This window comes from Castanea sativa, chromosome 4 (assembly GCF_040712315.1).
Source record: "Castanea sativa cultivar Marrone di Chiusa Pesio chromosome 4, ASM4071231v1".
NCBI lineage: Eukaryota > Viridiplantae > Streptophyta > Magnoliopsida > Fagales > Fagaceae > Castanea > Castanea sativa.
The window spans coordinates 45137177-45152257 of record NC_134016.1 but is presented as its reverse complement, the minus strand read 5'-3'; the positions used below and the strand labels follow the sequence as shown (position 1 = coordinate 45152257).

At 34.3% G+C, this 15081-nt stretch overlaps 1 protein-coding gene and 1 pseudogene across 1 annotated transcript; one reads left to right on the top strand and one right to left on the bottom strand.

The window, feature by feature from the left end:
- Positions 1–569: 569 nt before the first annotated feature.
- LOC142632995 (cytochrome P450 736A117-like) lies at positions 570–9091 on the bottom strand (annotated as a pseudogene).
- A 1651-nt stretch (positions 9092–10742) lies between these two features.
- On the top strand, positions 10743–13758 carry LOC142632994 (uncharacterized). Its single transcript, XM_075807292.1, has 5 exons — positions 10743–10858; positions 10916–11629; positions 11816–12174; positions 12960–13255; positions 13357–13758. Exons 1-5 carry the CDS (start codon positions 10743–10745, stop codon positions 13756–13758), a joined length of 1887 nt encoding a protein of 628 aa, XP_075663407.1.
- The last annotated feature ends 1323 nt before the right edge of the window (positions 13759–15081 follow it).

Genomic DNA, 15081 nt, shown 5'->3' with positions numbered 1-15081 from the left:
TCACCGATCTTTCACACTCATTCCTTACAATTAAACCCACATACATACAAGAAAAATGATTAAAGAAAATACAATCAAATTTAACATGAAAGCCAACACAATATAGTTGGAAATCACAACTTTACAACAACTATATTGTTTTCAATAATTCACTCATGCTTGCTTGACTCACACTCGACCAAAGCCACAACCAACTGTAAATCAACTTTTTTTTACGAGATTCTTTCCAGGGTTTGAATTTCTCATGCAAATCACAAAAGTCGTTAATCCTTATGAGTGAGCTCCGTGGTGTATACCTCCATATAGTTCTCTGGAGTATCAAAATTGTTTTGGTTATGAATGAGTTCATTCATGGAGGAAATTCTATAAAGTTATTATAAAGTTCTAGTGTCATTGTGCCTGCAGGTAAACATGTTTTTTTGCTGAGGTTACAAGTCAAGTCTAGTAGTTTTCATTTGTCCATTTTATTACCGTTTCTCTATTACTGTTGAGAGAAATAAAGATAGAAAATAAGTGTCAAACAGATTTTTGGGTGACGAAACATTTGGAAACTATATTTTAGAACAATGTTTCAAAACACCATAAAAATAAGCTATTACTTATTTGCTTTGCATAAACACTATATAGAAATTTAGCAAGAACTTGGAGTTGCAACAGCAAGTAGAGGAACTTTTCTGTGAATGGTAAGCCCACTGCATTCGGTCATGTCCAAATCTTCTCCTTTTGCTCCATCAGGCAATGCCCAATCAAACTTGTGCACAAGATTTGCGAATAAAAGGTCATTGGTAGCCATCGCAAATGTAATTCCTGGGCATCCCCTCCTTCCTGCTCCAAATGGGATCAATTGGAAATTATGTCCTTTAAAATCTATTGTAGAATTTAGAAACCTCTCTGGTTGAAACTCAGTTGGATTGTCCCACAATGAAGGGTGTTTTGCAATTGCCCATGCATTAGTGATAACCATGGTACCAGCAGCTACGTCATGTCCCTTTATTTTAATATCTTGGGCTGATTCTCGAGGAACTAGTAATTGGATTGGAGGATATAAGCGAAGGGTCTCCTTGATCACAGCTTTCAATTAATGCATCTGCTCTAAATCATTCTCAGTTATATAAGGCTTGTCTTTGGCAATTCCCCTAACCTCACTTTGCAATTTCTTCATGACCCTAGGGTGCCTTAAGAGCTCTGACATTGCCCATTCTAAGACTGTGTAAGTAGTATCAGTTCCAGCAGCAAACATATCCTAGAAACCAAAATAGGTAAAGAATCTATTGTTAAAAAAAATAGTTATTTTGGTTAGAAAAGAGGGCCAATCATGCAGGAGCTATGACTTATAAGCATTCAAATATTCAACAAGGCAGGGAAGCTAAGGATTCATTGTAATAGGTATTGTAGAATTTGTTTAAAATGGATTAAACTCAAAAAAAAAAAACTCCTTTTTTTGTGACAAAAGAAAAGAACTAAATGGACATTTGATGTCAACACTAGGTAAATGAATGTGATATAATTTTTTTCAAGTAAATAAATAAATTATGAATAAAGATTTTTTTTTTCTTTTAGAAAATGTGTGTTTATATTTTATAATTGAATACTTATGGATACTCTTAGAACACTTATTAAGAAGACTCTTAACCTTTGTGGTTCTGTGCTAAGCATATTCAAACAATGGAATACTGCCCTTCACTTATTATACAAGGAAAAGTGGTAGGAAGACTTTGAGTTGCATATTATAAGAGGTGCCATAGGGATTGCCCCTTAGGAAAACACGGAGGCATTGTTCCAGTAATTAAAGAACCATGGATTACTGTTAAAATTGGTCGTGAAAGATTTGCACCCATCAGAACTTTGTTAAACTAGGGTATTTATAGAATAATTTAGGAGTACAATAAGTGCAATACTTTTTCCTCTCATATAATAGTGAGTCCTATCATTGAGATATGTATAGAATAGTTTAATAGTATAGGTGTACATATTTATTGTACTCCAAGAGTGTTACATAAAAAATTGTGCAAACAATTTCTTCTTCTCTTTTCTAATAGAGAAAGTGGAGGGCAAACAAGAGTTTTATGTGTAGATTTAGCAAAATTCATGACCATTTATCTTGTTTGAGCCTTAATTGTCAAATTCCTCGAGTGCAAGATCAACTTCCAAGATTCATTTCAAGAGAAGGCAGCAACTAAATCTCGATTGACCTTTGATTGAGTCTTGATCGATCAAGGCAAGCTTCTCAATCGAGTCTAGACTAAGGCTCACTCAATTATGACATGGTAAACCTTATTATTCATCAAACCCATTAAGTCAAATGCTAAGTTGGAAATCATGTCCTACATGCTAAACTACAAGGACGGAACCAGGATTCGAATTGGGGGAGTATAAACCAAAGTTAGATTGAGACTTGGTGCTGTGGTGATTTTCAATTTTCTTTGAAGAATTTTCAAAAATTGGGACATTAATAATAGAGTTTGGCAATGTTTCAACATCAACATGAGCTTGCGATTATTTTTTTATTTTTCTTTTGAAAAAAAATCAAACATTGCAATTAATTTTCTCATAATCTACAAATACAAATCAAATAAATGTTGATTATTCTATATTAAATAGTTCTACTGTGTCATAAATTAGTCTAAAAAAAGCCAAACAAATTGCACAAGTCACAATAAAATTACTAATGATAATTTATTGGATTAACCAAACAAATATTAAAGAAAAAAAAACACATTGTCAATTATTAACCTAAAAAAAACATTATCAATTACTAATGTTTATTTGGTTGGGTGCACGGTCCTTATGAAGTCCAAGCTACACTTTAATATTTCTCACATAAATTAGATTATTGAACAAGCGTTGAAAAGTCCAATTTTTATTATTTTACCGAAAGAAGTGTGTGTGTGTGTAACTTAAGCTGAAGTTGAAAAAAACTATAATAAAAAAAAGAGGATAAAGAATAAACAAAGAGACACACCAGTTCCATCAATAAAGAAAAAAAAAACACACAGCAGTGAGAGAGGCGAGACATCATAGATTAAGAAATAAACTCAGATCAGTGAAGATACATCAACTGATTGAGAAGAGAAGACCATACCTTAGCTAACTCAACTTGTGTAAGTGTGAAAAGTAGACCAAGCTGAGAACCTGCGACAGTGAGCTTGGTGACTGGTGACTGGTTTGTGGATCTGATGTCAAAGGTAGTGAGGAATGGAGGAAGATTGAGAGAAGCGAGAGTAAGGGAGAGATATTAAATGGCTAGAGTCGGGAATTTTTTATTGTTTTGTTTTTGTTTGGACTGGATTTGTGATTTATTTTGTAGTTAATTTTGGTTTATCTAAAGGTTATTAATCTTGTTCTTGGGGCTATTTCTTTTGTTTAAACTAGAGGATTTTCTGGTTATTCTTGGATCAATATCCAACGGGAAAAAGGCTGGAGCAGATTTCTTTTTTTTTTTTTTTTTTTTTCATGGGTTGATATGTAAATGTTTTGGAGGAGGGGGGCCAAAATATATATTTTGGGGTAAATTTTTATTTTTCTAGTTAGATATATATACTATTCTATATTTTTTTCAAAATCTGGGGGAGGGGGGATGGCCCCCCTCAGGCCCAACGTAGATCCCTCTGTGCTAAACTGTATAAGGGTATATAAGAGTCAATTGAATAGGGGTCTTGATAACATTTGTTGTGGACCATGGTGAAGAAACCCTTAAACCTCTCCATCTATGTGCCATTGCAATGAATAAGAAATCTTCCAGGCGAATCTCGAAGTCATGGACACCGTTTGTGGGAGAATTTCAATTTATAAAGTACAAGCAACTTGGACTAGATAATGAGGTTACCTTTTCAAAAAAAAAAGAAAAGATAATGAGGTTACATTTGTAAGTAGTCTATTAGATAGAGACTAGGGATATGAATATATCTCAATTGTAAACTTAATTCTATATGGTGAAAATTTTCTTGGAATTAAGGTTAACCTTCATAATGGTTTTTCCTTGGAATGCATCTAAGGTTTTCCACTTCATCACCAAATAACATGTGTTATTTACTTTACTGCGTATTGCAATTTATTTGGTGATTTATTTAATTTGTGGTGATTATACGATAATCACAATAAATATATAATAATTGGTTAATGTGCAAGGTTGAATGATTTCATCTAAAATCAACAAAGGGGGTCTGAATCGTCTTTTCAAAGAGAAATTAAGGATCAGAATAAAAAGTTATATATTTTTCTATGGTTTGAATTGTTTGATTATTTAAAGAAAGCAATAGAAGAAAAATTGAAGAAATTACGTATTTCTGATTACTTTTTATTTATTTTTCTTCTACCAACTTTCTTTCCAAATCTTACTTAATTAGGAAAAAAGATCCAGTATGCTCAAAAGGAAAATTTTAAGTTATTTTTCTTTTCCCTATAAAAGGCCAATTAGTAATAACTAAATGATAGAAAATAAGGTTCTCAAAAAAAAAAAATTATAGAAAATAAGAGAATTTAAAATTTTCCAATCTTTTTTCCCTTACGCTCTTTTTGTTTCGCTGGAAAACTATCTATATAGATAGTTTTCCACATTTTCCAGTGTTTGGTAGCACAAAAAAAATTTAGTCAACGGAAAACTATCTTTAGTCAATGGAAAACCCTAATAAAAATAAAGACATTTTCATTTTGAATGTTTTCCAATTTTTTTTTTCGGAAAACGATCTCTCTCTCAGCCATCACATCTCTCCTATAAATATTATCTTTTTCTTTACTCTCTCTAGCCGCGGGAAACAACTATTTCTAGCGCCTACTCTGTATCACAGTCTAAAGGTAAGCTTTCAATTTTCTCCTTCTCTTTGCTTTTTTACTCTCCTTTCTTATTCTCACTGTCTCTCCCACTCTGGTCTCTCCTCTTTTCACAGGTCTCTCTCTATCTATCTCTCACGGTCAGCAACTCTTCCTTGCATTGGTAATATTTCTTTCTTCTGTACAAAACCCCCAATTTTATAGTTTGCTTCGGTATTTGTTGTGGGGTGTGGGTAGTTTGAGTTGAAAACTTATGGGCAAACTTTTGCTTTGATCTAGTAGATACGCTTATGGGCAAAGAACTGTCATAATATTTTTATATTATTAAATGATAAAAACAGAAGAAGATTGAGCATTCTTTCTGGTATGTGACATTGGCCATATGGGTCTTAATAATTGGAGGTCAAAGTCCATGTTTGGTTCTTGTTAGTGGTGAGAAACTGGCCAGTTGGAAGCATCAGAGTGAATCTTGGTTCCTTTTTTTTATCACTTTGATACTACTTTCCTGGGATATGACAGTTCTTTCGGGTCCTATGTTTCTGAGTTCTTTGTGGGTCATGCAGAAGTACAAGCAAATCACTTTCAAATTGAGCAATTGATTTGCAATAACGGCTTTATCACTTTGATTATTTGATCTAACTAGTTTAACTTCCTTTACATACTCTGCTGCCTCCTTGACTAATGAAGTCACTCTACAGAGAATGATTTTTTTACAAGATTTTATCAATGAGTTGTTTAGATGATTCTTTGGATAAGGGAACCACCTCTAAATTTACTTTACCTTTTAACCAACTAAAATTTTTTGCTTGGTCTGCAGCATTTTGAGCTTGCTTTTTATTTTTTATTGATGTGAATTATGTAGATTGTGAAGTGCTTTATTAGTAATATTAGAATCCTCTCTCAATGTTTGGGGAATTAAAATTATTAAAGAGTTGTTTTTTGTTGTTGTTGTCCTTCTTGTAGTGAGAAAGTTCCTCATTTGCCAATTGGAAATTGAGCATCTCAGGTAGAACATTTATAATTGTATTATCTGTGAACTAAGTTTTACTACACACTTTATAATATTATTTTTAGCTCTGATATATATATATATATATATTTTTACTCTACTAACATAATACACAAGAAAAGACTTGATTGTCATCTTAGAAAGTAGCTAGAGCTTATATGGCATTGCCACCAGAGCCTTATAACATTGGCTTTGTGATTTTATTTGAACTTGACTTCAATTAACAAAGGTATGCATGATGAACCTATTCTGACCCTGAAAATCACTGTTGGAAGTTAGAACAAATTAAGATTTCTAGTCTGCCTCTTGCAGAAATAGAACTTGTCACCTCATGCCTCTTGTGAACTGACTTGGGCATGTCAAACTAAGGTAATACTTGTTTAGTATCTCAGGTAGAACATCATTAGCAGAATTAGTTTGCTAGATAAAGCAGAACTAGTTTGCTAGAACATCTTTATTCTCTACTCCTCTACCATTCGTGCTCTTGTTCTCACCCAAGTGAAATTTTTTTTAAAAAAACAAGTAAGAGCAAATGTCCCTCCTTCACCATTTATTACCTTGTCAATTTTTAGCCTCTAATAACAAACTCAAAAGTTATTGTTTCTAGTACTTATGGAGTGATGATGTTGTTACCTTATAGTTTAGTCTCATCAAACTTAAAGTGGTCATTTTTTATGAATTGTTTTCTTTAAGTACTTGTGTATATGAATGCTTTCTTTAAGTACACATTTAATTTATACTCATCATTTTTTTTTTTTTTTGGAAATATAGATGGATAACCCATCACTTCCTGCTGCCATAATAGGGGCAGCTACATCTGTTATTGCTGTGGGTGTTGTTATTTTGAAAGGACTAAGATCTAGGAGAGTTATGCCTAGAGAACCTCATGTCAATCAAGAGTATGAAAGAGAGACGTATATGAATGATATTCTTTGTAGAGGTGATGCGCGTTGTCTCCATAATATAAGGATGAGACCCATTGCTTTTTATGCGCTATGTAAAATTTTGAGCGAGAATAATCTACTTCAAGAGACCATTCATATGTCCATTGAAGAACAAGTATTAATTTTTTTACACATTATTGGGCATGATGTGAGGTTTCGAGTTGTTGGTGGGAGGTTTTATAGATCAGTTGAGATAATGCACCGATACTTTAGACATGTCCTTAGAGCAGTTTTGCAATTATACAAACACATGATTAGAGAGCCTGACAAAGATACACCCTTGGAGATAAGAAATAGCAGCAGGTTTAGTTCCTATTTCAAGGAAAATTACAAAGGCTTTCATTTTCCTTATTTTTTTTATATACATATAAAGATATTAGATAAATGTAACTTATATTTATCGTAATTAGGATTGTGTGGGAGCTATTGATGGAACTCATGTTCATGCATCTGTTCCAATTCAAATGCAAGGAAGGTTTCGCGGCCGAAAGGATGGAACAACACAAAATGTCCTTGCTGCTGCTACCTTTGACTTAAAATTCACTTATGTATTAGCTGGTTGGGAAGGAAGTGCACATGATTCACGTGTCTTAAATGACGCACTCTCTAGGCCAAGGGGATTAAAAATTCCTGAAGGTATTATAGGAATAGAAAATGATTTTAATATGGATAATAGCTTTTGGAGTGATTTATTTTCCTTTTGACTATGGACGTGTAGGTAAATATTATCTTGGTGATGCTGGTTATGGAGTTTGGAAAGGAATTATATCCCCTTATCGTGGTATTCGTTACCATTTGAAAGAGTTTAGTGATAACCCGCCAAGTAATGACAAAGAATTATTCAATCTTCGCCATTCTTCTTTACGCACTAGCATTGAGCGTTGTTTTGGGGTTTTGAAGAAACGTTTCCGAGTGTTAGATGCGGAACCTTTTTGGTCATTCCCAACACAAGTGGATGTAGTCTTAGCTTGTTGCATAATTCACAATCATATAATAGGAGTTGACCCTTTAGACTCAATTATGAGCAACGGGCTTCGTGGTAGTCCACTTGCAAATGACAGTACAAGTAGAAGAGTCCAACAATCACAAAGGGAAGTCCAAGAAGAAAATAGAGAATGGGTTCAAAAACAGGATGATATTTGTCGTAAAATGTGGGAGGATTATAATGCTATGGAGTGATTTCACACTCTTTATATTAGTTGGTTGTGTAATGGATTTTTTTGGTTTCATATTATCAAGACTTTCATGTTACAATTATTTTTGTTTCTCAAGACACCCCCAAGTCATATTTTGTATTAAGTATTGTTTATATTCTTCTTTCCTTTTTGTCTCATTTTTCTTGTGAATATCATTGTAATAGAATTGCAATGGGAAATACAAAGGATACTCAAAAGGTCAAGGACACCAAGACCAACGTGTACCACACAAATAGAAAGATAGATTAGAAATTTACCAAGACTTGACCTTTGATGTGTTCTCTGTCAATGGCAAGACCAGCTGAATTATCCTTTTGGATCTCAAGCAAAACATCTACTAAATCCTTTTTATATTCACCTCGATTACTTCCATCTCCATTGCTCTCTCTTCTTACTCTATACATTATGTGTTACTCAAGTATGTCTTCCATAAACTAATCAAACTCTTTAGCAACTTTGTCCACTTGAGCATCAAAACCATTGATATGATATACCCAAGCAAGCGATGGGATAAAGTCCCCCACATGAAAAACACCCAGTAGTCTCATAAGTTCTCCCAACAATTCATTAAACTTTCTTCCACCTTCATCTCCACTATACTTTTTCCCAAAAGCCACCCTACATATCACATCATTAGTAAGGTTGGCAAACAATTCGCTTAAACTCACTGGCAATGACAATGAATAAGACTCTTTGACCTTCTCAATGAAAAGGTTTACTTCTTCTTCTTCTCTTACAGCTCGAAAAGATTGAACCCTCTTGTTACTTAAAAGCTGAAGGACACAAATGCTTCTCATTTGTTTCCAATACTCACCATAAGAAGCTGTTGAAAGATCCTTACCTTTGTAGAGAAGTTTATCATTGATGCTTAGTTTTGGTCTTGTTGAGAAGATAGCATCATGTGTTTTTATGACCTCTCTAGCAATGTCCGCGGATGAGACAACAAGAACAGGTCAACTGCCAAAGTGAAGTAGCATTAGGGGGCCATGGCGTTGAGCTAGAGTGGCGAGGGAGCAGTTCGGATATAGGCCTAGTTGGTGTAGGTTTCCAAAGATTGGAAGCTTAGGTGGTGAAGGTGGTAGGTTTTTCTGAGTGGTTGAGGTTGTGAAAAGCCATTTGGTGACGAAGTGTGTAAAGAGAAGGAAGGGGACGATGTAGATAAGGGATGCCATTTGATAAGGAGGGGTGTAATGAAAAGGAAGGAAAGGTAGAACATAAGCAAGGAATGCATAATTGTGTGTATCTTATTGCTATGTCTTGCTTCCTACACCAACATTTTCATGTAACATATATATGCACATCAAAAATTCAACTATTAAATACAAATAGATTAAGATATTAGAAGTTGGTCGAATCAATAACCTAGTAATAGTTACACCCTTTGTGTGCTCCATAAAAATAGATTAAAATATCAGAAGTTAGGGTTGAAGTAATAGAAAATAAAATAAGATGGGAGTTGGTAATTACTAATTGTGGGGACTCAAGGACCGAAAATTGGAAGCACAGCTATAGCCTTCAATCATTCCTCTTGAAGGAGCATCTATGGCCTGAGGAGTGAGGTGGTCCAAAGAGATGATGGGAAGTGACGAAGCATCCTTGGGGGATATAAAGGGTAAAGGTGGGTGTCTCAAGGAATAAATGAGATATTTGTGAGAAGTTTCTTGTAAATTCTCACAAATTCCTCCACATTAAATGGTTGGTGTTGGGTTCTAAGACTTTAGGTTTAAATATATTAGAACTTCATTTTGTAATGTTGATAAAACCATGATCAAAACGTTTAGTCTTGTTTTTAGACTTGCTCAAAGTTTTTTTTTTGTGTAAAGTTGGAATCGAGTGCACTGTAAGATTTATTGTGTAAATCTGTCTGGCTCGATCGATCGAAAATTAGACTTGATCGATTGAAGCTCGAGCAGATTGTTTTTCTATAGAATTTTTCCAACTCAACCCAAGCACAGTTTGTCGTGTAGGGTTTTATGTTCGACCCTAGGTATAAAAGGGAAAGCCCTAGCCATGTTTTAATGTTGTTGCAGTTGTTGTTTATGCTGTGTATGTGAATCTCTTATGAGATCTAGAGGTGTTTGCCTTCACATATATTTAGGGTTATCAAGATCGAGATTGATGTCAAAAACTTGATGATCATTTAGTTGCTGCATTAAGAGCTTAAAGATACACAAGCGGGAGTGCTTGTACTTGCTGTGAATCTGAGAAAGAAGTAGTCCATAGACTCAGAGCTGTCACGTGGTCGTGGTAGTAAGTTTCTTACTTGAGGTAGCAATAGGATGTTAGTGGTCTAAGTCACTATTGTGTAAATTTCAATTCTTTTATAGTGGATTCGTTTTACCTTGAGGATAGTTAGGTTAAATCCTCCCCAGATTTTTTACCGGTTTAGTTTTCCTAAGTTATCATATCGTTGTGTTATTTATTTTCTGCACCGTTTCAATGATATGATTTATATGTGTTAACCTAGATCTACATAATTTACCTAAGTTAATCATTTGGCTAAATAACTAGGTTAATCTGTTTGTATTTAAGGGGTCTTAAAACGTTCAAGTGGTATCAGAGCAAGTTAGCTCTTGTGTTTAGATCCTTTGATCTAAGAGTTGATCCTTGACCCTTGTTGTCATGGATTCTTAGAAGTTCTTATTGCTAATGTTTCATCCTGTCTATTTTTGTTTTGTATCTTTTGTTGCTTTTGTTAAGTGTTTCCTTGAGTATCTTGGTATAATTACATGTGATGATAATTATGTGTGTTATACTGCTTTAACCATTTTAAAGGCACGTGATTCTTGTCTTTGGTATTTGGATAGTGGTTGTTCCAGGCATATGATAGGAAATAAAGCCTTATTCAAGACACTCTTTGAAGGAAAGATTGGGACAGTCACATTTGGAGGTGGAAGCAAATCTGTAATAAGAGGCATTGGCATTATGGACATTCCAAGGTTGCCAATTTTTGAAGATGTTTGATATGTTGATGGGTTGAAAGCTAACTTACTCAGCATTAGTCAGATTTGTGACAATGGACTGAATGTTCTCTTCACCAAGTATGAATGTGAGATACTTGATGGAGGAGGTGACTGTAAGTGTATTGGTGTGAGGACAACTGACAACTGCTATGGTCTAACACCAAGTATAAGCAACAAGTGTTTTAGTGCAAAGATCAATCAAGTAGATTTATGGCATCAATGGCTGGGACATGCAAATCACAAGCAATTAGAAAAGATTTCCAAGTGTGATGCCATTATTAGTTTGCCCAAGTTTGAGAAGATAGCAAAGTGCATCTGTGGACCATGTCAGATGGGTAAACAAGTGAAGTCCAAGCATCCGTCTGTAACTGAAGTTCAAACTTCCAGACCTCTTGAGTTGTTGCACATTGATCTTATGGGTCCTGTTAGAGTTCAGAGTTTAGGTGGAAAGAACTATATTCTAGTTGTTGTAGATGATTTTACTAGATATACTTGGGTTGTGCTTTTGAGAGATAAAGTTGAGGCTCCTGAAAAGATGGTACACTCGTGCAAGAAATTACAAGTTAAGAAAGGCACTGTGATAGCTAGAATTAGGAATGATCATGGAAGAGAATTTGAAAACACAAAGCTGGCTACCTTTTGCTATGATCAAGGCACACATCAAGAGTTCTCTTCACCCAAGGCACCACAACAAAATGGAATAGTGGAACGGAAGAGTAGGGTTGTTCAAGAGATGGCTCGTGCCATGTTACCCAACAAAAAATTGCCCAAATCTTTCTAGGGAGAAGCTGTTAACACTGCTTTCCATACACTCAATTGGGTGTATTTCAAACCAAATTCTAAGAAAACTCCCTATAAACTCTGGAGAAGAAAGAAGCATGTTGTCGAATACTTCCGGATATTTGGCAGTGACTGTTATATTTTGCATGATAGGGAGAACTTAGAAAAGTTTGATGCAAAGAACGACAAAGGATACTTTCTGGGATACTCCTCCACTAGTAGAGCTTACAGAGTATACAACCTTAGAACTAAAACAGTCATGGAGTCTTCAAATGTGGTTATCAATGATGAACTGTGTTCAAAAACTCATTCAGAAAACACTCCTCTGGTTCAAGAAAAGACTATGAAAGTTGATGATCCCATTCCTAATGATTATATTGGGAAGTATAGTGATGAAGAGCTACTGTTGTTGAATGATGTTGTTTCAATGCCATCAAGTCCAAAACCATCTACACCGGTTCATGAAACTCAACAAGAACAAGGTGAGCGTGGTCCTTCATCAGAACAAAAAGGTACCTCCACATCTCTAGTCAAAGGTCCATCTTCTAGAGTAAAGTTAAATAATCCTGTCACAAACATATTGGGAATTTTGAATGATAACATGAGATTGAGATCTAAAGTCTTGAATATTATTACTCACTCATGCTATCTATCCCAATTTGAACCGAAAAGGTGGATGAGGCACTTTAAGATGCTGATTGGGTTAATTCAATGCATAAAGAGCTTCATCAAATTGTTTGGAATGATGTGTGGGAATCAGTTCCTAGACCAAAATGAGTAAATGTGATTGGAACTAAGTGGATTTTTAAGAACAAGTCAGATGAACATGGTACAGTTATTAGAAATACAAGACTTGTTGCTCAAGGTTACACACAGGTGGAAGGGATTGTTTTTTATGAGACTTTTGCACTAGTAGCAAGACTGGAATCCATTAGGATACTTCTGGTCATAACAAGTCATTTGAATTTTAAGTTGTATCAAATAGATGTCAAGTGTGCTTTCTTGAATGGAATGTTGCAAAAAGAGGTATATATTGAACAACCAAAAGAATTTGTTGATCCTCACAGACTGGATGATGTCTACAGGTCGAAGAGAGCCCTTTATGGTTTGAAATAAGTTCCTAGGGCATGGTATGATAGGTTGACCTTTTATCTCATTGAGCATGGATTCAAAAGAGGATTTGCTAATACTACTCTCTATATACAAAATGATAAGAATTATTTTGTAGTAGCTCAAATTTATGTTGATGATATTGTTTTTGGTGCTACTAATGATTCTCTTGCTTAGTATTTTGCAGATGAAATGAAGAAGATGTTTGAAATGAGTATGGTCGGTGAACTAACTTATTTCTTGGGATTACAAGTGAAGCAAATGGATTCTGGTATTTACATCAACCAAGCAAAATATGCCAAAAATCTAGTCAAGAGATTTGGACTTGATAAGGCTACACATGCTAGAACACCAATGGCTACTAATGTAAAGTTAACCAATGATCCTTCAGGTGAGTCTGTAGATGTTACATTATATAGAAGCATGATTGGTTGCCTTTTGTATTTAATTACAAGTCGTCCAGACATTGCTTTCATTGTTGGTGTATGCTCTAGATTTCAATCTAATCCTAAAGTTTCACATTTGAATGTTAAAAGAATCATAAAATATGTTAGTGGAACTTGTGATTATGGTTTGTTCTATAGAAAGAGTCAAATTTGTTTATTGCTGGTTTTTCTGATTCGGATTGGGCTGGCAATGCCGATGATAGAAAAAGCACCACTGGTGGGTGTTTTTATGTAAGAGCCAATCTTGTTGCTTGGATAAGTAAAAAGCAAAATTATGTCTCTCTGTCTACAGCAGAAGCAAAATATATTGCTGCTACAAGTTGTTGTTCACAACTTCTTTGGATGAAAAAGTTGTTAAGTGATTATGGAATAACACAAGACACCATGGTTGTTTATTGTGATAATTCTAGTGCTATTGATATCTCTAAGAATCCTGTCCAACACTCTAAAACTAAACACATAGAGATTAGATATCACTTTATTAGGGATCTTGTTGAAAAAAAGATTATGGTTCTTAAGTATATTCCTACTGAACGTTAGAATGCTGATATCTTCACCAAACCTCTTGATAGAAGTAAGTTTGAGACACTTCGTCAAGTCATTGGTGTCATTCTTTGTCCCTGATTATCTTTGGTTTCCATGGTCCTTGTGCTTCATTGCTCTTTTCTTTGTGACCATTCTTCTTTCGTTGTTTTGGTTTTTTTTTTCTAGGATTTGCATTGCATAACATTCATGCATTTCATTCAAGGATTGTCTTTGTTATTTCTTTTCAAAAAAAAAAAAAAAAGTAAAAATAAAAGGGAAAAGGAAAGCAAAATGTGTTTTGCATTATTTTTCTTGGATTTGAAATCAAGGTTGACCAATTTATTTTTACATAACATGTCTATGTACCTTATTTAGCTTGGATGAGCTTATTTATTATATTTTACTAGTTTGAGTTTTGTAGTGCGTGTTGTGTGGAAAGATGTTTATAGTTCTTGATCACATGACCTTGATTCTGAAATCACATTTTTTTTATTGTTGGACTTGAACTTGTTGAGAAATGTATAAATAACCATCTCACCACTGTTTACTAGCCAATCATGAACACCTAAGTGTATATCTTAAGGTCTTGTGCTCGAAAAAGTGTAACACATGCACAAAAAGAACATAAGGTGTAGCCTCGGTTTAAATGCTTAAATTGGTGTGTACATTATTGGACTACTATTAATTCAATCAAATAAAATTGGTGTGTACATTATGAGGCAAATTCAATAAAATTACATGATTGCAAGCTTTTATTCTAGGAGATGTGGGAGTTATATGATGTAACTCTTTAAGGCGTAGTCTCTTTTTAATTTATGTGATGGATTTTGTAAAAATTGTGATTAATTACTATCTACTTATCACCTCACATGTGTTTCAAACTTTTGCTAGTTGCACACACCTCACAAGTTACTCTTCGCTAAACTTGGTACATGTTATTGTGTGTGATCTTGTTGTGGCCATCCAAGATTGAAAGAACCTTGATTTTGATGCAAAATGTGCTTAAAGAGTTTTTGAAGAAAATTTGATTGAAAATCTTACTTTTGGATAATGAAGGTTAAATTCAAGGATTTTCGAAAAACTTTTCATCTCATACTCATGCATTTTATTCATAAAATACTATGCTTTGAGGAGTTTCTGCATTAAAATGTGCTATTTTTCAAAAATTTATTTTTCAAGTTTTTCAATCAATCAAGTGTGTTTTTCGATCAATTGAAAATGCGATTAAAATTTTGGTTTGAACCTATTTGTTTCGATCGATGCTCGATTGTTCCTAGATCAATCAAATGTAGTTTGTTAGGTTCTAGGACTTTAGGTTTAAATGTATTAGAACTTCAT